Below are 25,522 nucleotides of genomic sequence, written 5' to 3'. Positions count from 1 at the left end.
CTACTCAGTTTTGTTCTACCGTAGCGGAGGCGCAGAGCATGTTGGATGCGTGGAATGTGGACCTGCCTTCTACTAGTGCCGCTGGTGTGATCTCCTCTACTGCTGGTCCGGCTTGATGGCTGCCGGTCTTCAGAGACGCTCTTTCTTCTGGAATTGGTGCAACTCTAGTCTTCTTCTTGGATCTTTGTCAGGTCCTTGGATGGCCCTGTGCGGCTATGCCTTTGATGGTGGCGTTGCTCGGATTTTGTGCTTCCAGATGCCACGGTGTCCCTGGACTATTGCTGGATTTCTCTCTTCGGAGCTCCTCATTCACCTGGCTCGACTATAACTTGGGACTCCTTCTTGGATTTGGCTGGGACCTTGGTTGGACTTCGGTCTTTGACTGGGGCGCTGCTCAGCTTCTGTGCTTTTGACTTTCAGCGGTCTTCAGGCCCTTGGATGTGTGGGGCTTTCTTGTTTATTACGGGTGGCCGGGGCCTCTCTCTACCCCTGCGCGGCCCAGGCTGTGTTGGGAGGACGGTGGCCTGGATTCCTGTTTTGGAGCGGGTGTTGTTGAGCTTGTTGATTGGGGTGAGGGGCGTGCATGGGGACGAGTGGTTGGCGGCGTGTCTGATGCGATGGGTGCGGAGGGGGGGAGGAGAGTTTGAGTGGGGGTTTTGGGGTTCCTGTTGAGTATGAGTTTTGGGGTTCTTGGTTTTCATTCTCAAGGGATATTAGGGGGTGGATAGGGCTGGGATTAGGTTCCTTTGGGTCGGGGCCCTTCCTGGGACACTGAGGCATTATATGAGGCTGTCTTGAGATTGGGAGATGGGTTCTAATTCTGCAAGGTTGCTCTTGGGGGTTTGTCCAGTTCTCTTCGCTATTTTGGGGGGGGTTTCTGTGGAGGGGGCGTCTGTAGTGATTGGGTTCCTGTGGGGACCAGAAGGGTTGGGGTGGATGGGATGGGAGGAGTTTAGTGGGGTAGGATTGGTCTGGTTGGGTTTGGGGGTTGGGTTGGGGTGGGTGGTGGGTGGGGGTGGGTTGGTGTTGGGGGGGAGGGGAGGGTGGGGTGGGGAGGGTTGTTGTTCTTGTTACATGGTGACCGCAGGCACTGGCTTCCGCAGGACTGTGGCCTTAGGAGGGGGGCTTGCTGGGACGCCTCTTCCTAGGCTTTTGAATTTTTTGATTCCTTGTTGGGTATTTTTGTTTCATTTTTATGTCCCTTAAGTTATTATCTTGGAATGTGGGGGGCATTCATTCCCCAATAAAGCGACAGAAGGTGCTTCGACAGCTGCGGAGGAGCCGGGCGGACGTGGCCTTTTTGCAGGAGACGCATTTGACAGCTGCGGAGCATGCCAAATTGCGAACCTGGTGGGTGGGGGATGTCCTGGATTCCCCGGCGTTGGGTAAGAGGGCTGGAGTGGCTATTTTGGTGGGTAAACATCTTCATTTGGAGGTACTGACTGTCCTTAGGGACCCGGAGGGTAGGTATGTGATAGCCTCGGTTAGTTTGAACTCTAAACCTTACATTCTCTGCAACCTTTATGCTCCCAATAGCCCGGGCGTGGGTTTTTTTCATCATTTAGCAGATCTTTTGTCGGTCTATGGAGATGTTCCTCTGTTGGTGGGGGGGGATTTCAATGAGGTGGCGGATCCTCTTTGGGATAGATCGTCGGGGGTGGGGAGGGAATCTCGGAAATCTGCTACTGGAATTGAGATTCTTTGTGCTTCCCTTGACTTGGTGGACGCCTGGAGGGTCTTGCATCCCTTGGAGAAGGATTTCACTCACGTTTCTCGGGCCCATGCTTCCTTATCTCGTATAGACTATATTCTCTGTTCCCGCTCTGTGTTTGCAGAGATCGTAGAGTCTACGCTGGGGCCCATTGAGGTATCGGACCATGCTTGGGTGGCGTTGGTATGGCAGCTATCTCGGACGCCGGGGACCCCTCGGGGTTGGCGCTTTCCTTGCCACCTTTATCGTGATAGTAAATTTCACGAACATCTGGTAGCCCGGTGGCGCTCTTTTCAGGATACCAATGCAGCTCATTTTGGTACTCCTTCGTTGGCTTGGGAGACGGCAAAGGCGGTCCTTCGGGGTGAGATTATTTCCTATGCTAGTTTTCAGCGGAAAGCGCGCACGCGAGAGCTGCTTCGGCTGGAGAGACTGGTTTCTTCTCTCCGTCGACGCTACGGCACCACTCGGGCACTCCCGGATAGGGCTAGATTGCTGGAGGCTCAGTGTTCGCTTAACTCTCTGTTACACCAACACGCTCGTCGGTCTATGGAGCATTATAGGTATCATCTTTATCGCTTTGCGAATAAGAGTAGTACGTTTCTTGCAAAGCTCGTTCGGCAGCAGCGGGGTAGTTCGCGTATTGCTTCTCTGCAGACGCGGACCTCGGAGATAGTGCATACTGATGGAGACATCAACAGGGAGTTGCGGGATTTCTTTGAGAACTTGTATGCTGCTCCCTCTGACCCTCTGCTAGATGGGGAGGTATATTTGGCTGGTCGGGATCTCCCGACTCTTTCAGCTTCCTCTCGGGAGCAGTTGGAGGCGGAGGTTACTGCAGGGGAGATTGAGCGGGAGATCCAGGCTAGCGCTTTGGGTAAGTCTCCTGGCCCGGATGGGCTGCGTAGCGAGTTTTATAAGATATTGCGAGCTGAGGTGGCGCCTTTGTTGGCTTCGGTGTTTAACGAGGCGGTCGGCCTGGGGGAGCTCCCTCGCCACTTGAATGTGGCACAGATTATTGTTCTGTTGAAACCTGGGAAGGATTCGACAAGACCCGAGTCGTACAGACCGATCTCCTTATTGAATTTTGAGGCTAAGCTTTTTGCTAAAGTTTTGGCCACCCGTCTTGCCTTGGTACTCCCGAGTCTTATTTCTGATCAGCAAGTGGGTTTTGTGAAGGGCCGTGCGATTGCTAAAAATGTCCGCCGTATATTGGCGGCTTTGGAGCGGACTGCACAGGATCAGGTGCCTTCTTTGATGATCAGCTTTGACGCCGAGAAGGCCTTTGACCAGGTAGATTGGGGCTTTATGTTTGAGGTCCTGCGAGTGTACGGTCTCGGCCCCTGGTTCATTCAGGCGGTGCGGACTCTTTATGAAAACCCGGTGGCCCGTGTGTGGGCCAATGATACCCTTTCGAATCCTTTTCCAATTTGTAGGGGTACTCGCCAGGGATGCCCCCTTTCCCCTTTGTTGTTTGTCCTGACTCTGGATCCTCTCATTCGGGATGTGCAGGGTAACCCGGACATTATGGGAATGGTCGTGGGGGCTCATCATTTTAAACTGGCGGCTTTTGCCGATGACCTCTTGGTTTATTTGACGGATCCTCGGGCCTCCCTCCCTGCTCTTTTGGAATGTTTTCGTGAATATGGGGATTTTTCTGGTTTCCGTTTAAATAAGCAGAAGTCGGAGGCTATGGCGTCTCCGGAATCTTTGCGGGTGGAATGGGGGCCGGACTTTCCGTTACGCTGGGCGGGATCCTCTTTTCGATACCTTGGTATTTTGTTGTCTATGGATGTCTCCGCGCTTTATCGTTTGAATGTTGATCATTTGTTGCAGGGAACTAAGGGGCTTTTACGGCGCTGGTTGAATCTCCCTCTTTCCTTGATGGGCCGTGTTCATCTTTTTCGCATGATTATCTTCCCGAAATGGTTATTTGTCCTGCAAACGCTTCCATTCTTTCTTTTGGAAAAAGATATCTTGGGTCTTCAGAGACTGGTGATTTCATTTTGCTGGGGGGGTAAGAAAGGTAAAATGCATCGTTCTTTCCTTCAGGGGTCCTGGGCACAGGGAGGATTGGGTCTTCCCTCGATTCGTTTATATAATTTGGCATGCTTGCTTCGGCATGTCCGGGATTGGCTTTTTCTTGGCTCTCAGCATACTGATCGGGAGTTGGAGGTTGATTATTTTTTTCCGTGGGCTCTGCCTTATCTGTTACAGTGGGACGGGAAGGTGCGATTGGGGCCGGGGGCCCGTAGCTGCTTGGTGGAGCCGCTTCGTCGGGCTTGGAGATGTGTTTCGCGGATGTGGGGTCACTCGCCTTTTAGTTCTGTTCTGCTGCCCATAGTGGGCAATGCGGCCTTCAGTCCGGGTCAGGACAATGTTGTTTTCAAACGGTGGGCGAGGAAGGGACTCCGAACTTTGGAGCAGTTTCTACAGATGGATGGTAGCGTTGTTCCCTTTTTGACTCTCCAGGCGTCCTGGTCTTTGGGGGCGGCGGATCGGTTTGCTTATATGCAGCTCTCCCATTATGCAGCCTCCTTGCCCAGGGACTCATTGACCCAGTCTTTTGCTATCACTGTACGCGACTTTTTCTTTGATGCTCAGTGGGATTGGCTCTCTATCTCTCAATATCATCGCAGATTGGTGGCTCTGCAGCCTCGGCGGGATTATAAGCGGCTTTTGGCATCTTGGGCCCGGGACCTGGGATGTCGCCCGCGGGTGGCGTCCTTGGCTCCTCTGGTGCGCCGGATACCTCGGGTGGTGCAGAGCGCCGAGCTCCGGGAATGTCACTTTCGGGTTTTACATCGGGGATATGTCTCTCAGCAGCGGGCCTTTTATTTCGGATGTGCCCCTACGGCTCTTTGTCTGAAATGTCACCGGGTTGATAATTCTTTGGCACATGGGGTGTGGCTGTGTACTTCAATTTCTGCCTTTTGGATGGAGGTCCGCTGTTATTTGGAATCTTTGGTAGGTTATCGGCTCCCCTCATCGGTGGAAGGGACTATTTTTTTGGCGGAGGGCTATTTAGGCGGCCTTTCTGCAGGGGATAGCCAACTCATTCGTAAGGGATATATTGTGGGAATGAAATGTATTCTTACTCATTGGCTTCAGGACTCCCCGCCCACCATCTGGTATTGGCGCAATAAATTGCATCTTTTAATGGTCTGGGAGTCCCTGTCCGCTCGGTTCTCTGGATCTCGGAGCAAGCTTTTTCTGTCTGTCTGGGCTTCTTATTTGGATACTCTGCCCCCTGTGATAAAGAGCCAGGTGGTCAATCGCTTGCGGAAGCCAGTTGCTCCTGTTTTGCCAGTGGGTTGAGGGTGGGGTTTTGGGGGTGGGGGGGGGTTGGGATGGAGCGGTTGGGGGGTTGTGACTAGTAGGGATTTGGAGGGCTCCAGGCTATAAGAGTACAGGCCTGGACTCTCGCTGATATCTGAGATTTCTAGTTGGGTGTTACCATGTTACTCTGTATTGTGGCATTGTACTGAGAAAATAATTGTGTTCTCTCTACTCTGTGTATATCTTTCATGTTGGTGAATAAAAAAGTTTATACTAAAAAAAAAAAAAAAAAAAAGATATCCATAAATTACAGCAAAAAAATACATTTAAAAAATCTACTTAGCCCTCTTTTATCTCACTTGTATATCTCTCCTTTCATCACTACCTACTGGGAAAAGATCCTTTGTATTTCTCTTACACTTCCACCTGGAAGCTGCCAGGGTCATGCTGTTTATTTTATTTATATGTTTTGTTTTGTTTTTAAAAATGAATGCTCCTACTGTATATGTGCCTTTATAGGTGAAGGGACACGTATCTTGTAGTTTTCCTTATGCTGTGTTTGAAGCTGTAAATCCAGACACTGCCTTCTCTTGCTGAAATACTACAAGGCCATTTTATGTTTGAGAGATGTGTGTTATCTTGTTGTGAAGTGAATTCAATTGTTTTCATAGCTGTATTTGTAAGAAGCCTTAGATAACAAAAAGTGTCTGCGATGCAGAGCACCCTTTGGACTTCAGCCTTTAGATAGTAAGATGTTTGTTATTTCTTTAAAGTTTCATATGACCTGTGTCCATATATGGTTTGTATTTACGTCACATGCTGACAACATTGACTCATGTAAAATGATATAAAAAGAGTTGCAGAACATTCAATAAACTGGACATGTTTGGGAGATAATAGGAGTCTGTTGTCTCTAAGATATTGTCCCCAGATGCATCTGACTTGCTAATGACAGAGAGTGTGGGGCAGTAATTGGGACCTAATCCTTTCAATAGGCACACTAAAAGAGGCTCTATATAAGCAGAGCTTTTCTAAAATAGCACCAGAATTGAGCATGTCCCAACCTGGATGACTCAGTTCTTATCTCTACCTTTTATGTAACCTGGTCCTTATAGTGTACCTACGGTGGGAGGACAAGGTAGTCTAATGTATGTCTGGAAGTATCTGATCTGTATACTAGAACTAACTGCGCCTATTTTCCTTGTGAATAGTATTAATAAATGAAATGTGGAGATTATATTGGACAGTTGTTCTACAAGATTTTGTGCCAAAGAGGAAAATACTTGACAAATTACCAGGTCTTATATTTATGTGCATTTGACAAGTGGAAGTTTTCTTTTAATTGTTTCGAGTGTTCATGCATTCAATATTAGGTGTCATAGTTCCAAATTCCAATGAAACAGTGCAAATGTTTCAGCCTGAGCTTTATGTATTCAGTGTACTTATGATTGTCCCATTCTGTATCATACGAGGAGGTGTTGGAAAGTTCTCAGCCCAACTAACCAACTTCTTAAATTCTGAGTGCTATTTTGCCACTGTGGTTGAAAAGAGTGTTATCTTATTTCGTTAAGTGCCAATTTGTAGAAATGAAATTCTATGTTATGATGTTGTTTCAGATCATTGATTAAATCATATCCACATCATTCTCTTCAAGGAGAGTGTGGCGTAGTGGTTAGAGCTACAGTCTCAGCACTCTGACATTGGGATAGATTCACTAAGGACACTGATTATGGGCCGACCACTTTGCGATCATTTAACTACCCGACACGATTCACTAACCATACTCCAGATCTGATCCGCGCCTGATCCGATCTGTGCATGCAAATGAGGAGGAACGGCATGCAAATTTAGGCAGGCAGCGATTCACTAAAAAAAATGAGGGATACCGACTGGGCTGGTCAATCAAAAAATAAGTGCCCTGCTCTCTGCCCCGACTGTCCTTTCCTGCTCTCTGCCGCCCTGAAATCCTGCCTCTCTGCCTCTCCCCAGAGCCTATCTTCCTTGTCGGATACTTCTAAAGTTTAATGTCCTTTTCTGGAAATGAAATAAGACAAATAAAGTGTTCTTCTGCCCCAATCACTGCCCTGTTCTCTGCCCCAACTTTCCTGCTCTCTGCCCCGATTGCAGCCCTGCTTCTGCCCCGACTCTCTTTGCCTTCCCCGCAGTGCAAGCCCATGGTTTTAACCCATGGGTTTAAAGTGGGTTAAAACCATGGGCTCACTAAAAAGTAAAAAACAAGTAAAAAAAGTTTTATTTCCAGCTCTGCCGGGCATGGAGGGCCAGCGCATTCGCAGACCATCTACAGATGGTCTGCGCATGCATCAGGATCGCTGGAGAGTGATCTGTGTGGTCGGTTGGGGGTGTGATTCTGATCACCCCCCATTTGTATGAGGCCAATTTGTGAATCAGCCCCCCAGCCATGGACGGATCGGATTTTTCACGGATCAGATCAGATTCGTGGCCTTAGTGAATCTAGCCCATTGTGGGTTCAAACCCTGTGCTGCTCCCTGTGACCCTGGGCAAGTCACTTAATCCTCCACTGCTCCAGGTATATTAGCTAGATTGTGAGCCCACTGAGACAGATGGGGAAAATGCTTGAAGTATCTGTATGTAAATTGCTCTAAATGTGGTTGTATAAGTACAAAAAAGGTGATATACAAGTCCCAATCCCTTTTTCCTTGGTTGGGCTGAGAATTTTTCAGACCCTCTCATATGTCTTAATTATAATCCACTGAGAACAGCTCATGAACAGCGTACTACATCATATAAAATAATTTAAATACATTTCTAATAAAAGAATACGACTAAAATACAAATTGCATAGTGCACAAATTGTTAAGATTTGTTAAAATCTGTTTAATTCGGCCTTTAAACAGAATATTAGTCCTGACTCAAAACTTCTGCAGTACATTGCAAACCAGCGAATTAAGATTCCCCCCCATGTGCATATCCTCTCTCCACTGTACAGGCAGTAATGGTTTGAATCTAATTCACTGTAACTAACATAGTAAATGACGGCAGATAAAGACCTGAGTGGTCCATCCAGTCTGCCCAACCATACATGCTCCATAAATTAATTATTTACCGTATTTTCACGCATATAACGTGCGTGTTATACACGATTTTACAAACCGTGCATAACCATGCGCGTTATACGTGTGAGCGCGTTGTACAAATTTTTTTTTCATTCTGATCCGACATTTCCCCTGCGAACCGGCATCCTCCCTCCCCTGCTTGCGTCACCCCCCTCCCCCGCGATCCTACATCCCCCCCAGCACCGCAAAGACAACTCTTACCCGATTGGGCACCGGCACCAGCACCAATGCACAGCATGTGCCAGTGCCAGTGCCCGAAGATCCTCCCTCGTTGGGTTGGGCTGGGCTGGGCGGTTCGAGAGAGATCCTCCTTCCTGTGCCGGGCTGGACTAGGCTTTGAGCATTTGCGCATGCTCAAAGCCTTCTGGTCTCGCTCTCTCCGAGATAATCTCGGAGAGAGCAAGACCAGAAGGCTTTGAGCATGCGTAAATGCTCAAAGCCTAGTCCAGCCCGGCACAGAAAGGAGGATCTCTCTCGCACCGCCCAGCCCAGCCCAGCCCAACCCAACGAGGGAGGATCTTCGGGCACTGGCACTGGCACATGCTGTGCATTGGTGCTGGTGCCGGTGCCCAATCGGGTAAGAGTTGTCTTTGCGGTGCTGGGGGGGATGTAGGATCGCGGGGGAGGGGGATGACGCGAGCGGGGGGGGGGAGGATGCCGGTTCGCAGGGGGAATGCCGGATCAGATTATCTCGGATCAGAGGGGGAGGGGGGGTGACGCGAGCGGGGGGAGGATGTCAGTTCGGAGTAGGCGGGAGGAGGTTTTAGCATGCGCGGTATACGCGTGTGCGCACTATATTAAAATTTTATTACATAAATTTCTGTTCCCCGCGCGCTATATCCGTGTGCGCGTTATACACAGGTGCGCGGTATATGAGTGAAAATACGGTAGTTTAAATGGTGCTTTTACTTAGATATTTCTGGGCCAGAAACCCAGAGTCCTGCCCAGTGGTGTGCTTAGGTTCTATCTACTAGAGTCTCCATTAAAGCTCACTCCAGCCCATCTTAACCATCCCAGCCATTGAAACCCTCCCCAGCCCGTCCTCAACTGAATGTTCATATACGGGACACAGGCCATGCAAGCCTGCCCAGTACTGACTGGCCTTAGTTCCTTCAGTGTATACCCATTATTTTCTGATTAGAGATCCTCTGTGTTCCCATGCTTGTTTGAACTCTGTCACCGTATTCTTCTTCACCACCTCCCTCAGGAGCACATTCCACGCATCAACCACCCTTTCTGTAAAGAAGAATTTCCTAGTATTACTACTGTTGTAGGCAGATCTGTAAGCCAAATTCCAATATGTTGGAAACAGGGCTCATCAGAAAATTGTAAGTGTTCCATATTTATCCAATAAGCCAAAAGGAGAACTGAAATTAAACTACAATCTAGTTTCATAAAGAGTCTCTTTGCCTTTGTATCTGGGCCTGAGAAAAAGAAGGAAGAGGTGATTCTTGTATACTCCTTGACTATAAACCCTAGAGACTCTGCTTGATTGGGGTTTATTTTCTGTGATATTTTCCTCATCCATATTTACGCTTTTTCACCATAACCCTCCAAAACTCCCCTCAAATCTACTGTACCCACCTGTCTATCACTCAAATAGCCTTTATGCCTGCAAGTGTCACCTACAGTATATGGCAGTAAAGTGGGGTTTTGGTGGGTTCTGGTGGGCTAACAGTTTCCACCACATATGTACTAGTTAGGTTTGCTTATAGGCCTGGGTCTCCTCTGCAGTCCACTGCATTGCCTACCAGGCTACTCCTTGCATCTCTACAAGGACTAGTATCTGCAGCTGTCATACAGACAGCTATGTACTCTTTCATGCAGATATTTGGGGGGTGGGAGGGTTCAGTGACCACTGGGTGAGTGTGGGAGACCATGTTTTCATTCCTCCAGTGGTCATGTGGCTAGTTTGGGTACCTTTTTAGAAAGGTACCCAAAACGTCCAAATTGGGATGTTTAAAAAGATGTCTAGCCCAAAACGTCCAAATTGGGCCCTAGACATTTTGCAGATTGTTTGCTTATCACTGTAAAATGTTCAAGTGCTAAGCCCACCCTAATCCCACCCAAAGCACACCTCCTTAAGATTTAGACGCACTGGAGACAAAATGGCCAGAAAGACATCTAAAAAGTCAGTTTCGGAAATGCCCACATGGATGTTTTCTCTAGTAAGACGTCCAAGTGCCGGTTTATGCCATTTTTTGGACATCTACTAGTGAGCCCCAAAGTGTTTCACACTGGAATTCCATTTTATCTTTTGGATTTACTCATTCTCTTTAATTCCTCCCAACCCACATGCTCCCAATACATCAATCACATTCACTAAACAAATGGAGCTATCTTTACTTTTTCCTTCAGTAATTAATAGCAGCATTATTCCCATGGTGGGAATAAGCATTTCTCCTTAGGTAGCAAGTTTTGCTTTCTCATTTTCTAAGCATCTCACTTATGCTACATTGTGATTTAATTCATTAGAATATCTAAATTTTATTAATAGGATTGTTATTTTTTGGAAGAATGTACTTACCTTACAGTGTTTGATATTTTCTCAGATACTTTTTTTTCTAAGGGGAGGTCTGACTGTAGATTAACTTGACTGTAGATTTCTTTTTTTCAGATGGTGATACGCATTGCCTCTTATCAAATTCCCATATTACATCCTTTCAGTCCATAGCTGTTAGGACCAGTTCAATCCTCAATAATTCTGGTATTTCTCATTTCGAACCATAATTAATTGCTGCCTGCTTAGGCCAGCAGGGTTAAAAGCTTTTGCCAATACTGACAAACCCTTAAAACTCCCAGAGCTTAGATCATTGAAATGCTTCCTGAGCAAATGGAATAGGATTGAAAGGAATATGCCCATTGCCCCTTTCTAGCTGGTTTAATGACTAGTGAATCTGTGTAAGATCATCACAAATATATCTGGTAAGTCATAATAGACATTTGGAATTCATTAATGCATAGTAAATGGCTTTTTATTAATGTTTGGATGGCAACAGTGCCAACAAACTAAGGGCTCCTTTTACATAGGTGCGTTAGGGTATTAACGCGCGGAATAATCCGCACTACATTGCCCCGCACGCTACACGCTAACACCAGCTTTGAGCTGGCGTTAGTTCTAGCCGCATAGCGCGCGGTAATATCCTGCGTGCGCTAAAAACGCTAGCGCACCTTAGTAAAAGGAGCCCCTGGAGTTTAGATAGCAATTTTCAAAGAAATTTAACGAGTTAAATTGACCTGTCTGAAAATAGCTTTCTTCTGCCTTCCTATAAAGTACGAGAGGACTTCTGTAATATGTATACCTGCAGCTGTTTTGAGGATGATATTCTTGGTGCAATATTTAATGTGGGGAGGGAAAAAGTGCACGCTATATTCATTTTACCCTTTAAAAATAAGACACATGGCGTAGATTTGAGAAGAGGCACCAAAATTTAAGTGTTGAGATGACGCATGCTAAGCATGAATTCTAAAATGGTAGTTTTGTGCAGAACCACTACTATAGAATATTAGACCTTGTCCACAGTTTCATGCCAAACATTAGGGGCTCCTTTTACGAAAGGTGCGCTAGCGTTTTTAGCGCATGCACCAGATTATACCAGACTATAGCGCATGCTAGCCGAAAAACTACCGCCTGCTCAAGAGGAGGCAGTAGTGGCTAGCGCGCATGGCATTTTCGCGCGTGCTATTCCGCGCGTTAAGGCCCTAACGCGCCTTCGTAAAAGGAGCCCTAGGTGTAGACTTCAGTCAAAAAAGATTCAGGGTAAAGGTGTAAAGGTACCTCAAAAAGAAAACAGACAGCGAAAAACTTTGTATATAATAATATCAGAGCACTACCATAAAAATTACCTACATAAAGCTTAAATCATGCTATACACATGTAAAGAACAGCTCAGAAACATGGAGGGGCTTTTTCAGAAGGTAAACCCCCCCCCTATTTTGCCACCTCACCACCCAATCATTGCTAAATCTTTCATACTTTAAAGCAATAAATTGTGCCGAATTTGTGCCAAATTCGTACCAAATAAATATTAGAAAACAAAAAAATTGCTTACCTTAAAGCTTAGTTTCTTGGTTTCAACGTGCACATGTTTCGCGCTCCTGCTTCAGGAAACCAAACAGCTTTAGAATACAGCTGCACTCAACTGAATGTACTGGGCGGCAGGGAATTCTCTAAAACTAAATAAGAAATGAAAAACGTGTTACTACTGAAAAATGTAAGTGCAACTCGTACTTGATAAAATTTATATTCTAAATTATTTAAGTAAAAACGGCATTTCAACATGATGGTTACCTTTAAAGCAGCTCAAATATTCAATCAGATGCTCTCACAAGTCTCTTAAAAGGAGAAACGCCGACAAACAGCTGATTTTAAAGAACTGAGCTTCAACACTTCAATAGGTGGTGACGTCCAGTCTACCCTTCCTATCAACTCAAAGGACACACTTATTCAAAAACAGAAAGACTCCATGTCTCTCAGCTGATCTTTACATATGTATAGCATGATTTAAGCTTTATTTAGGTAATTTTTTGGGTAGTGCTCAAACATTAGATGTAAGCACTTATGCCATGGCAAAGTTTCAAGTTTATTAATGATTTGATATACCACCTTATCATTTATTTCAAGGTGGTTATATAACTTTTAAAAAGGGTAAAAACAGGTAATACAAGTAACAAAACTTAACAAAAGATAAGGTACACTACAGGACGGACAGGTATGAATGGAAGAACTACAATAGTAATAGGAAAGTAAGGTACAAAGGGAGAAACAGACGATGGGGATTAAAAACAAGTCCAAAGGCTGGCATAAGTGCTCGGGCCTCATAATAACATAAGACTCCTTTTACTAAGCTGTGATAGTGGTTTTAGTGCATGCGCTAGACCTTAACGCCAGTATTGAGCTGCGTTAGTTCTAGCCGCGTAGCGCGGGTTTAGCATGCGCTAAAATCCTGCGTGCGCTAAAAACCCTATCGCAGCTTAGTAAAAGGAGCCCATAGTAAATGACAGTAAAAACCTCAACAGTCCATTCAGTCTGCCCAATAGTCACACACATTATACATTCATGGTTAAATTATCTTTTTTTCTTTAATATTTCTGGACCATAAATTGTAGAAATTCGCCCAGTACCATCTTTACATACCCTCTACTAGAGTTGTCATTGTAGCTTACTCCAGCCTATCTTAACCATCCTATCGTTGGCGGGATATAGACCATAAAGTCTGCCAAGCCTTGTCCTCACATTCCAAATCACTGGAGCTTCCGTCGAAGCTCTCCCTAGCTCATCCTAAACCAAATCTACATACAGAGGACACAGACCATGCAAGACTACCCAGGACCAGCCGTAGTTTGTTGTATATCATTCATTTTTTAATTAGAAAGCCTCTGTGTTCATCCCATGCTTTTTTTGAATTATGTCACCATTTTCATCTCCACTACTTCCCTCAGGAGGGCATTCCAGACATCCATCACCCTCTCTGTGAAAAAGAGTTTCCTGACATTACTCCTAAGTCTACCACCCCACAATCTCAATTCATGCTCTCTAGTTTTACCATTGTCCTTTCTCTGGAAAAGATTTGGTTCTATATTAATACCTTTCAAGTATTTAAATTTCTGTATCATATCTCCCCTGTCCTTCCTCTCCTCTAGAGGATACATACTCAGGTCTTCCGGTCTCGTCATATGTATACTCTAGAGGAGAGGAGGGACAGGAGAGATACGATACATGGGTTTAAATACTTGAAAAGTAATTAGGAGCATAATTCCTAGTATTTTACATCCTGTGTGCCTAACTCTTAGGCACACCCCCTGATCTGCCCATGCCCCTCCCATATTCATCACCCTCCCCCTTAGAAGTTGCACACAAATGGTTATGGTTTATATAAAATATTATATTCCGCTCTTCATGAGAGTACAACAGTGTGGTTTACAATAAAATTAAAATGGGGAAGAAAGGAACACCAATATAGGACAGAGGAAATAAAACAGGGAACTTAGACAAAGATGGATAAAGAGGCTAAAACAAGGACACTAACAAAGGAAAATAATTGTGGTTATCATCCTGGTGCCAATTACCATACATGTAAGGCAATAATTGGCTGTCAATTCCAATTAACAGCCAATAATTAAGTTGCACATGCAACTGCATTTATTCTATAACTCGCATGTGCAAGCTTGCGCACATAACTTTAAGGAATCCAAGGGTTGACGTTTTATCTCCATTTTTTTTCAGCTGGTGTGACTATCGGCCTCTTTTACAAAGCCGCGCTAGCGGCTGCGCTGTGCTAACAGCCCTGATGCCCATAGAGATTTAAAGGGCTTTGGGGCTGTTGTAAAAGAGGCCGTATATCTGTATAATTTTAAATCCTTTAATTTGGAGGCAGTTTTCAAAGAGAAAATACATGGTAGGAATATGCATTCATTAGTACGTATTTGGTTGCTAGCCCACCTTAAAAATTTAGTGTGCATAAAATCAATTTAATGCACAATGAGAAAAACGGACCATTTAGCCCTACTCTCTTGTTTCCTTCCTATCTTGTAGCTAGCTCCTAGTCCACAACAGAGCATTGCCTTCAGTCCATAACATTCCAGTTTCCCCAGGAGTTTCGCATGAAGGCAGAAGGCAGTTTTAGTGTGGGCCAGCGGGTGGAATGGATGAGCTCAATGCATTTCCTCTCTACCCTTGCCCCCCTACCCCCCACCCAACATAAAAATTCAGCTGGCAGTGGTAAGCGTCTTTTGTTTTTTAACATTGACCATTTCTGGTTAAGTTAGACCCAGATATTCAGTTCCGGGTTTTGTAAAAAAAAAAAATATATATATATATATATATATTTTTTTTTTACAAAACCCAGAACTGAATATCTGGGTCTAACTTAACCAGAAATGGTCAATGTTAAAAAAACAAAAGACGCTTACCACTGCCAGCTGAATATATATATATATATATATATATATATATATATATATATATATATATATATATATATATATATATATATATTCAAATGGGTCTGATGATGACGCCAGTGCAAAAGGAATATTTTAGCCATTGAAAACACTTGGCTAATACTGACATTTCTGAAGACCTGAAGATATGTATATATATGATAAAAAATGGTTAAAAAATGTGAAACAATATTGTCTTGATAATATGATTCATGCACTATAGACAATATTAGAGAGTTTTGCTATATAAAGGCACTAGGATCATGACATCATGTCACTCCATGGTGGGGAATTTTCAGACTGTCCACATCAACCTCCCCCCTCCCCCCGATTCTATATATCACGGCCAAATTTGGGCATGCTGCAGAGATGTGCATGAAAATTAATAAGTTAATGAGCTCTTAACATCAATAATTGGGTTCCAACAACCAATTATTAATGTTAATTGGCACTCATTAAAATTTGCGCTTGCATCTGACTGCATGCTATTCTATAAGGTAGGGCACCTAACTTTGCTAGCATATAACTCAAAAGGGGATATGGCTATGTGCATGTCATGGGCATTCTGAAAAGTTGCATACATAGCTATAGAATACTGGTTCAGTGCACTTAACTCAGGTGCCAGCATTTACACTAGGATTCAGCAGGTATAAGTCTGGTGCATAAGGTTAGGCATGGGAATCAGTGCTAAGTGCTATTCTAGAATTTTCCCTCCATTGTGAATAGACTGTACAAGTCATTTTTACCAGTAGGTGTCACACCAAGTTTCAAAGAAGAAACTCATGCCTACTTTCGCTATGAAACTTGACAGGGTATGAAGTACCCAAGGAATTTTCTATCTGCTTTCTGTGTAGGTAGATTTTCAACATAAAATAATGCACATAAACTTGAAAATAAAATCTGCATGTTTAATTATCCAATCTCACCCAAAGTATGTCCTTGGGACTGCCTTGTCCAAAAGTGGTTAAAAGCAATTATTAAATGGCCAATGTGTATATGTAAATCACCACGTACCCATGTCTGTGACTTTGAATATTGTTCTCCACATGACCTACAGCTGAAGGATGACAGAGATTTTAGAATCTCTCAGAAATTATGAACACAAGCACGGAACTTTTCAGTAAAGTGTACATTCATTTCATTTCTTGTTACAGGGCAAAAGCAGTGTCCGAATCTTGCCACGTATTTGGTTATGTCCCTGGGATAGAGAGACCTGAACCATACAGCACTGGAGTTTCTCAAGACAGAGATTCTGCTGGTCGAGTTCATCAGTGCTTACCCAGTCCCTGCCCCAGCTTTGTGCGAGATCGTTTGCCCTCCTCCAGCTGCTCCTATGGACCAACATATAATCAATCCAATGGGCAGATACCCTCCAGTTCAAGGGACTCACATCAGCAACATCAGTGCTGCAACTATCATCGGCAGGAGGCTAGAGCCACCTATAGCATGCCCCACCTGCCAGGCCATGAAGAGAGGAGTACTCTATGCTCGCACCACTCCAGTGTGAATCCTTCAGCAAATGTTTCTCAATATCAGAACACCGAGTGCCAGTGGAAACAGTGGTCCCATGATGAACTGCACCCCCGACCACTGCAGCGTCATATTGTGACTGTCAGGTAAACTTCAGGGCATCCTTTATTGTCAAGTTGCTGTGGATTACAGCAGGCCAGAAGCATTACCACCCTTTAACTCCATGTATGTTACAACATTGTGCTAGCTCTGCCCACACCACATACATAGGAATGCGTATGTGCAGAGTGCATAAAAGTCGGAATAATCTCATGAAGCACTTACTCTTTATGGTGGGAATTCAATTCACAGCGCTGAAAGTTAGGGGCAGAAAAAATGATTTGCTAAGCGCTAGTCCTTAAAGGGCACGCACCTTGTATAGAATAGCATATGGCGCAGATCCCGTGTCTAACTTTCTGGCGCAGGACTTACGCCAGCTGAAACCTGATTTAAGTGCCCAGGTTAGGCAGTATTCTGTAATTCCGCACACGTTTCAGAATGCCCCGACATGCCCATAGCCATGCCCCCTTTTGAAGTACACATCATATGAGTTAGGCACCAAGCCATTTAGAATAATGCGCATCTAGATACGAGTGCAGTTTTTAATGAGTGGCAATTTACATCTATAATCGGTTGTTAGCAGCCACTATTGATGGTTCAAAGCTCATTATCCAATTTATTTGTGTGTGCCTCTTGGAAGCAAAATTGGGCATGTAACTTTAGATAGCATCCAGGGGTATATGCGTATAACCCTACACAATTTCCTAAGAGCTATGTTCTGCATGTAAAACATAGGGGCCCTTTTACTAAAGTATGGTTAAGTTTTTCACTTACCACACGTTAGATGCAAAAATTAATGTGCAGTAAATGCAAAGCCTGTACACTAACTCTTGGGGTAATTCCAAGCAAGGTCCCTTTATCTTTTAAAAAATTTTTATATACCACTTAAATCAGGGGTGCCAGGTTTAAATCCCACTGTTGCTCCTTATGATATTGGGCAAGTCACTTAACCCTTCATTGCCTCAGGTACCAAAATAGAGTGTGAGCTCTCCAGGTACAGGGAAGTACCTCATGCACCTGAGTGTGAGCTCTCCAGGCACAGGGAAGTACTTCGTGCACCTGAATGTGACACAGCTTGAACAACTATTGAAAAAAGTGAGCAAACTCCAAATAAATAAATATTCTGAAAGGGTTTATAGGTTAAGCAGTGGCTGCAAAATATAAACATGCTCTATCCATGTATTTTCTGAAACAGAAACATGATAGAAGATAAAGGCCAGATGACCCATCCAGTCTGCCCATCTTCAGCATCCACTATCTCCTCCTCTCCCTTAGGGATCCCACGTGCCTATCCCACGCTTTCTTGAATTCAGACACAGTCTTTGTCTCAACCACATCAACTGGGACACTAATCTGGAGAGTGCCACTGAAAATTTTTACAGACTTCCCCAGCTCAACAACAACAATTTATTATTTCTATAGTGTTGAACATTAAACACATAAGAGACAGTCCCTGCCCAATAAAGCTTACAATCTAATTGTGACAGACACATATGACATAAGGGTGAATCTATATATGATGTTCAGGTAGGGAATTAGAAGGGGAATGATGAGTCGGATAGAGTGGGGGACTATGGAGGGAATGATTAGCAGAAATGGGTGCTGTAGAGGTTGGTTGGGTTAGGACCTAAACACATCTTCAAAAAAGTGGGCTTTCAGCCTGGATTTGAATACCGCCAGTGATGAAGCCTGACGTACCAAGTCAAGCAGGTTGTTCCAGGCATATGGCGCAGTAAGGTGGAAGGTACTGAGTCAGAAGTTGACCATAGAGGAAAAGAGTTCCGCCAGGAGAGGTTTGCCCAATGAATGGAGTTCTCAGGGTAGAGGGTAGGGAGAAATAAGAGAGGAGAGATACTTTGGAGCTGCAGAGTGAATACATTTGTAAGGCGATAAGAGGAGTTTGAACTGTAAGTGGAAATGGATGGGGAGCCAATGAAGCAATTTGAGGAGAGGGGTAATGTGAGCATAACAACCCTGGCAGAATATGAGACAAGCAGCAGATTGAAGGAGAGAGATGACATAGCAGAAGACCTGTGAGAAACAAGTTACAGTAGTTCAGGCGAAAGGTAAAAAGAGCTTGGATGAGGGTCTTGGTGGTTTGTTCAGATAGAAAAGGCCGGATTTTAGCAATGTTGTAGGAAAAGAGACAACAGGATTTGGCTGTTTGTTGGATATGCAGAGAGAAGGAAAGAGATGAGTCAAAGATGCCCCCGAGGTTGCGAACCAACAAGACAGAGAGGATGAGAACTTTATCCACCAAAATAGAGAATGGAGGAAGGAGGGAGGAAGGTTTAGGAGGAAAGATGAGGCATTCAGTCTTGGCCATGTTTAATTTTATATGGTGGCGAGACATCTAGGTAGCAATGTCATACAAGAAGGCCGAGACTTGGCCTGGATTCCTGTAGAAATCTCAGGGGTAGAGAGGTAGATATGTGAGTCATCAGTATAGAGGTGATAATGGAAGTTGTGAAGGAGAACAGTCATGAGTTACACCGACTGATAGCAGAATGGCTATAGAGAAGGATCCTCTAGAGTTTACGCTAAAAGTGCGATGAAAAAGGTATGAAGAAAACCATGAGATAACAGAGCCCTGAAATCCCATTGAGGAAAGCATATTGATGAGTAGGCGGTAATCTACAGTGTCAAATGCTATAGACAGATCCAGAAGGATGAGAATGGAGTAGAGGCCTTTGGATTTGGCCAGGAGCAGGTCATTGGAGACTTCCATAGAATGAAGCAGTTCATTGGAGTTTCCGTAGAATGAAGAAGGCAAAAGCCAGTTTGAAACGTGTCAAGGATAGCTCGAGAAGAAAGAAAGTCAAGACAATGGCGGTAAACTGCACATTCAAGTAGCTTAGATAAGAAAGGGAGGGAGACGGGGCAATAATTGGAGGGAAAGGTAGGGTCCAGTGAAGTTTTTTTGAGGAGTGGCGTAACAACAGCATGTTTGAAGGCATCAGGCATGGTTGCAGTGGAGAGCGAACAGTTGAGGATATGGCAGATAGAGGGGATGACAGTAGAAGAGATGGTGATTAGAAGACTGATGGGAATGGGATCAGAGGAAAAGGTAGTGAGTTTGGAGGAGGAGATGTGCAGTTTCCTCGTCTGTGATTTCAGATAAGAAAGAAAAGGCAGCAGGGGTCAACAGAGGGTTGGTGGGGGCGGACGGGAGAATGGAGAGGTTGAGGCATTTCATTCGAAAACTAAAGGTTAATCTTGTGAACCTTGTCATGGAGGTACTAAGCCATATTCTGTGGAAAAGTGAGGGAGGAGCTGGCAGTAAGGGTACTTTGAGTAAAGAGTTGAATTAGAGAAGAGACAGCGACAGTTGGATCTGAGAGAATCAATCAAGCGGGTGTAGTAGTCTTGTTTTGCAAGTGAAAGAGTGGATTGGAAGGAGGTCAGCAGAAATTTGAAGTATGAAAAGTCAGAATGTGCGTGGGATTTCAGCCAGTGACGTTCCACAGATTGGGCACAGGAACATAAGTAAAGGATCTTACAGGTCAACCAGGTCTGGGGTTTGGTGCATTTTACAGAGCGTGACTTGGGAGAAGCTAGGGCATCAAGAGCAGAGGATAGAATAGTATTATAGGAGGAGACTGCTTCATTGACTGATTTACCTAGTGTAATGTTTGAGAGGATGGGGAAAAGTGGTGGAGAGAGTACACAGGCCAATAATTTGAAGATTTCTGAATGTGTTGGTGAAGATCAGTTGTGTAAGGGGGAGGAAGGTGTTGGGTCATGAAGGTTGTCAGATGATGGTCAGAGAGAAGAAGAATTGAGGTAGAGAAGTTGGTAATTGAGCAGTTAGAGAAGAGGACAAGGGCAGTGTCCCTTCTGGTGTGCAGGGGCAGTGGAGCACAGATGAAGATTGAATGAGGATATTAATCAATAAATTTTGAGGTGTAGGAGGTAGAGTTGTCCTCAGCATGAATGTTGAAATCACCAAGGATAAGAGAAAGAGATGAAGGTTCGAGAAAGATGGAGAGCCAGGAGTCAAGGCCCATGAGAAAAGAAGATATAGATTTGTTAGGAGGTCAATAGCTCCAGAGTGGAATGTGAACATCTTGCCTAAGTCTACAGATAGCTGGCAATAATCAGTTGCTATGCATTTAGCTGCATGGATAAATTTAGACTAGCTAAAAGGACTACCGTATTTTTCGCTCCATAAGATGCACCTGACCATAAGACGCACTCTAGATTTAGAGGAGGAAAACAAGGAAAAAAATTCTGAACCAAATGCTCCCTGCCAGGCTCTGTACCCTGTAACCTTAAATCATCCCCCACTACCCCCAATACCTTTTTTAATCATCCCCCATACCTTTAATCATACCCCCCACTTGTACCTTTAATCATATCCCCCCTCTGTACCTTTAATCATAGCCCCCTTGTACCTTTTTAATCATATCGCCCCTTTGTACCTTTAATCATACCCCACTTGTACCTTTAATCATACCCCCCACTTGTACCTTTAATCATAGCCTCCCCTTGTACCTTTTTAATCATATCCCCCCTTTGTACCTTTAATCATACCCCACTTGTACCTTTAATCATACCCCCCACTTGTACCTTTAATCATAGCCCCCCCTTGTACCTTTTTAATCATATCCCCCCTCTGTACCTATAATCATAGCCCCCCTTTGTACCTTTTTTTATCATGCCTCACCCCCCCCCCCCCTTGTACTGGTACCTTTTTAATTTTTTAAACCCGTACCTATTTAAATTTTTCCTTCCCTCCTTCGATGACTTCATATTATTTTGGGGGCAGCAGGCGCACGAGTCAGGAGCGCAGAGGTCAGGTGCAAGCTTTCTGCGTTCCCTCCTGGCCCCGTGCATTTTCTGAATGGCTGCCAGCAGTTCTCGCAAGTCCCGTGAGAACTGCCGCCAGCCATTCAGAAAGCGGCGCGGGCCCAAGCAGGAGCATGTAAAGCTTGGCCCTGACCACCGCGCTCCTGACTCATGCACCTGCTTCCGGGAAATAATACAGAGCCATCGAGGGAGTACTATATGCTAGACCACCAGGCTTGGAAAAAGATATGGCAGCGGCAAGGGGGTTTGTTTTGTAATTGTACAGAGGGGGGCGGCAAGCAGTCCTGAAAGGTGGTGCAGTGTGGGGGGTGTTTTTTTTCAATTGTACCGGGGAGGTTGCCGACTGGCGGTGTTTAACAAGGCGGTGCAGCTGATGCTCATGGGGGGAGGTGTTGGAGCTATGTGGGGGATTCAAATTTTTTACCTTCGCTTCATAAGATGCACTGAGATGTCCACCCACTTTTGGGTAGAAAAAAGTGCATCTTATGGAGTGAAAATTACAGTATATTGTGGTCAGTGTATATGTATTTTCAGCACTGCTGTTTCTGCAGATAGTGGCATTGAATATATCTAAAATAGGAAAAGGGGATGGGGTTTGATATACTCTTTCTGTGGCAAATATTAAAGTGGTTTACATATTATATACTGGTACTTATTTTGAACCTGGGCAATGAAGGGTTTAGTCCTCCTCAAGACCGATTCAAACCTCACCGACCTGTCTAAGAACATATCCTCTTGTATAATGAACCTACAATCCTGGGCCCACACTGTGCAAATGAAATTGAATGAGTCCAAAACAAGACTTCTTTGGCTCGGTCCAAAACTAGATCACCTACCCACCTCCATCCCACTACTCTCTGGCTCCTCTCTGCAGCTTGAGTTCTCGAGCAAGGTCTTGGGCATCATCATTGATTCCACATTGTCCTTCAATGACCACCTCCAATCCTTGGTAAAAAAATGCTTTTTCAGCCTTCACATGCTGAGGAAAGTTAGATCCTGCTTCCATCAAAAACATTTTACCCTCCTTGTCCAATCCATCATCCTCTCCAGAATGGACTATTGCAACTCTATCTACTTAAGCCTAACTAAGAAAAACCTCCACAGACTCCAACGGATTCAGAATGCCGCGGCCAAGCTCATCTTCGCTAAAAGTAAATTTGACCATGTCTCCCCGCTCCTGGCCAAGCTCCACTGGCTTCCGATAATCACCAGGGTCCACTATAAATGCGCCTGTTTAGCTTTCAAAATCCTATATGGTATCCTCCCTCCCTTTATCCCTCTTTCTTGGAATTCATCAAACCCTAATACCACCAGATCCTCCCACAAATTAAAACTATCCTTCCCCTCGCTAAAAGGCATTTCCCACACAGGAAAGCTAGGGACCTCCCTTCACTTTAAAATCACTGAGCTCTGGAACAACCTTACCTCCCCTCTTCGGAACTTGAGTTCTCTCCAAGTTTTCCTCAAACATCTGAAAACCTGGCTTTTCTCAAAAAATGTAAGTTTCCCTCCAACTTAGGAATCAAGGAAACTCTTATATCTTGGCATCCCAAGTCCTCTAAATTTTCTTCACACTTCTACCTCTAAACCTCTGTTGTAGTTCCTTCCTATTTCTCCTACTGTAAATCGCATCGAGCTCTACGAACGTGGAGATGATGCAGTATACAAACCTAAGGATTAGATTAGATTAGATGCAGTAGGAGTTGAACCCACTTCCCCAACTTCCCAGGCTGTTGCACTATTACATTACTCCTCCACTCCACCAAGATTTAACCCTGGAGGCTAGTGTTAAAAAACACTAATGAACAAAGTCAGTTATCTCCCCCTATGATCCCCCTCCCCCGTGAGCTCCGCTCAGCTTGTAAGTCCCTCCTATATGTACCCTTCTCATCAACTGCCAGCTCCAGACTCTGTCCCTTCTGTCTTGCTGTGCCGTATTCTTGGAACAAGCTGCCCGAATCTCTACGGTGGGCTCCATCTCTGGCAGCATTCAAGGCCCAGCTAAAAGCCCACCTCTTTGAAAGTGCTTTCAACTCCTAACTCCTTGCACCTTGGATTCTGCATCCCCAACCCTATATGTCATGTCTATCTGTCCAAGTTAAATTGTAAGCTCTTCCGAGCAGGGACTGTCTATAAATGTCAAAATGTACAGCACTGCATATGCCTTTTAGCGCTATATAAGTGATAAATAGTAGTAGTAGTAGCCTTTGACTATTGACTTGAGGGTGCACTCTCATCTATAATTTGAGTATCTGGTTACTGGAGTAAATATTTATATGCTTGGCTGAATACTGAGAAAACATTCTTCCTAATGAATGTATGTTTCTCCTCCCTTCCAACTATAGGACAGTGATAACTAGGATGGGAGAGCAGCTTGCCTCTCATATCAGTGATGACAAACTCGGCAGACTGAAAGAATAATTACATGACTCTCTTTGTGTTCTTGTAGGCATGACAAAGCTTTCAAGATGCCAAAAAGGTATGTTTAATTTTCTTGCCTGTCCATGCCTTGCAATAGATAATTATCTCACACTGGTACCCTGCTGTCTTGAGTCACATTTTGTTTCACAGGGTATTCTTAGCTAAACACTCAGTAGATATGCCTGCAACATTAACAAAAGTGTTCTTAAAAATGCACATTTTCTGTCTGTGGTTGTCCTTTGTTCATGTAACAATTAAAATTGCTGTCTAGAAAAGACTTCCAGTCATGGTACATGGGCTTGTCGTGCCACTGGGGCTTGCATGCATCTGAGAAACTGAAAGCTACACCATCGGTAGTTTCACTGAAAGCAGGGCCTCCCAAGGTGAACAGGTTTCAGCGCAGATGTCAGACTAACGATGTACCACCCATCTGGGCAGCAGCAGATGGGCAGTGTTGGGGGAGGAGTATTGTGTTTGATGCAACAACATCAAATTTACGCAGAAGAAAGGTCCGGCAATCTACTTCTGTATTCTGCCACGAAAATTTGATGATGTTCATCAAGTTGCTAGGACTCGAACACGAGTCGATGGCACCTGTCATCTAAAAAAGACAGTCTAATTGGCTTTCTAACCTCTGAATTTTTAAATTTATTTTTATTTAAACATTTATATTCTGCTCAATCTATGATTCTTGGATGAGGTAAGAACACGCACATTCATATATTAAAAGTAAAAACACATAACAAAACAACCCAATAACTAAAAATGGGTCATCATATAACTCACTATAATCAGACAGGTACCAAATACAATATGAACAAAATCACTAGTATCCTGTTTCCAACAGTGGCCAACCCAGGTACAAGTAGCTAGGCAGATCCCAGGTAATAAAACACATTCTAAGAATAAGCAGTGAATTTCCACAAGCCATCTCAATAATTGCTTTTGGACTTCCCTTTTAGGAATTTATCCAAACCTTTTTTAAATCCCGCTAAGCTAACTGATTTCACCACATTCTTTGGCAGTGAACTGAACTGATCGTGGAAGGAGTGATCCCAAGCCCTCCTGCCGACACCCCCCAAACTGCACCGATCACAGGAGGAGGGATCCCAAGCCCTCCTGTCGATACCCCCACTCCGGACACCCCCACTACCCCGGACACCCCCCCCCCATAATAATCTCAAAGTTGGCTGGCCAGATGGGTCCTTTCTCCGTCCGTCCGGCAGACTCGCCATCCTCAGAATGGCAAGCCTATCCCTTCCTGGTGCATTGTGGAATGCACCAGGGAGGGACTTAGGGCCTGATTGGCCCAGGCACATAAGGCCCCACCCACAGAAGGCAACTGGGCCAACTGGAATTGGCCCATTGTTTGCCCTGGGATCGGTAGCATGGAATGTTGCTACTATTTGGGTTTCTGCCAGGTACTTTTGACCTGGATTGACCACTGTGGAAACAGGATTCTGGGTTAGATGGACCATCAAGAAAACCCTCCAAAGACGCCGAATTATTCAAAATTCGGCAGTACGCCTGATTTTCGGTTTTAAAAAATGGGAACACATAAGTCCCTATTATCAAAAACTCCACTGGCTGCCCCTCGAAGCAAGAGTTTTGTTTAAATTTTCTTGTCTCGGCTTCAAATCAATCTGTGGTTTGGCCCCTTCATACCTGGTTTCCCACTTTAATCTGGGTTATACTA

At 44.6% G+C, this 25,522-nt stretch overlaps 1 protein-coding gene across 1 annotated transcript in view; it reads left to right on the top strand.

Moving 5' to 3' along the window:
* The window catches only part of DISP2 (dispatched RND transporter family member 2), a 69,045-nt gene that overhangs the window by 15,050 nt on the left and 28,473 nt on the right, over positions 1-25,522 (top strand). Inside the window, exons 3-4 of the mRNA XM_033953252.1 lie at positions 16,182-16,643; positions 23,855-23,884. Coding sequence (XP_033809143.1) covers positions 16,182-16,643; positions 23,855-23,884 — 492 coding nt within the window. The remainder of the gene's footprint in view (positions 1-16,181; positions 16,644-23,854; positions 23,885-25,522) is intronic.

This window comes from Geotrypetes seraphini, chromosome 7, assembly GCF_902459505.1.
Source record: "Geotrypetes seraphini chromosome 7, aGeoSer1.1, whole genome shotgun sequence".
Classification (NCBI taxonomy): domain Eukaryota; kingdom Metazoa; phylum Chordata; class Amphibia; order Gymnophiona; family Dermophiidae; genus Geotrypetes; species Geotrypetes seraphini.
The sequence above is the reverse complement of the archived record's forward strand: the minus strand, read 5'-3'. Positions and strand labels throughout refer to the sequence as shown.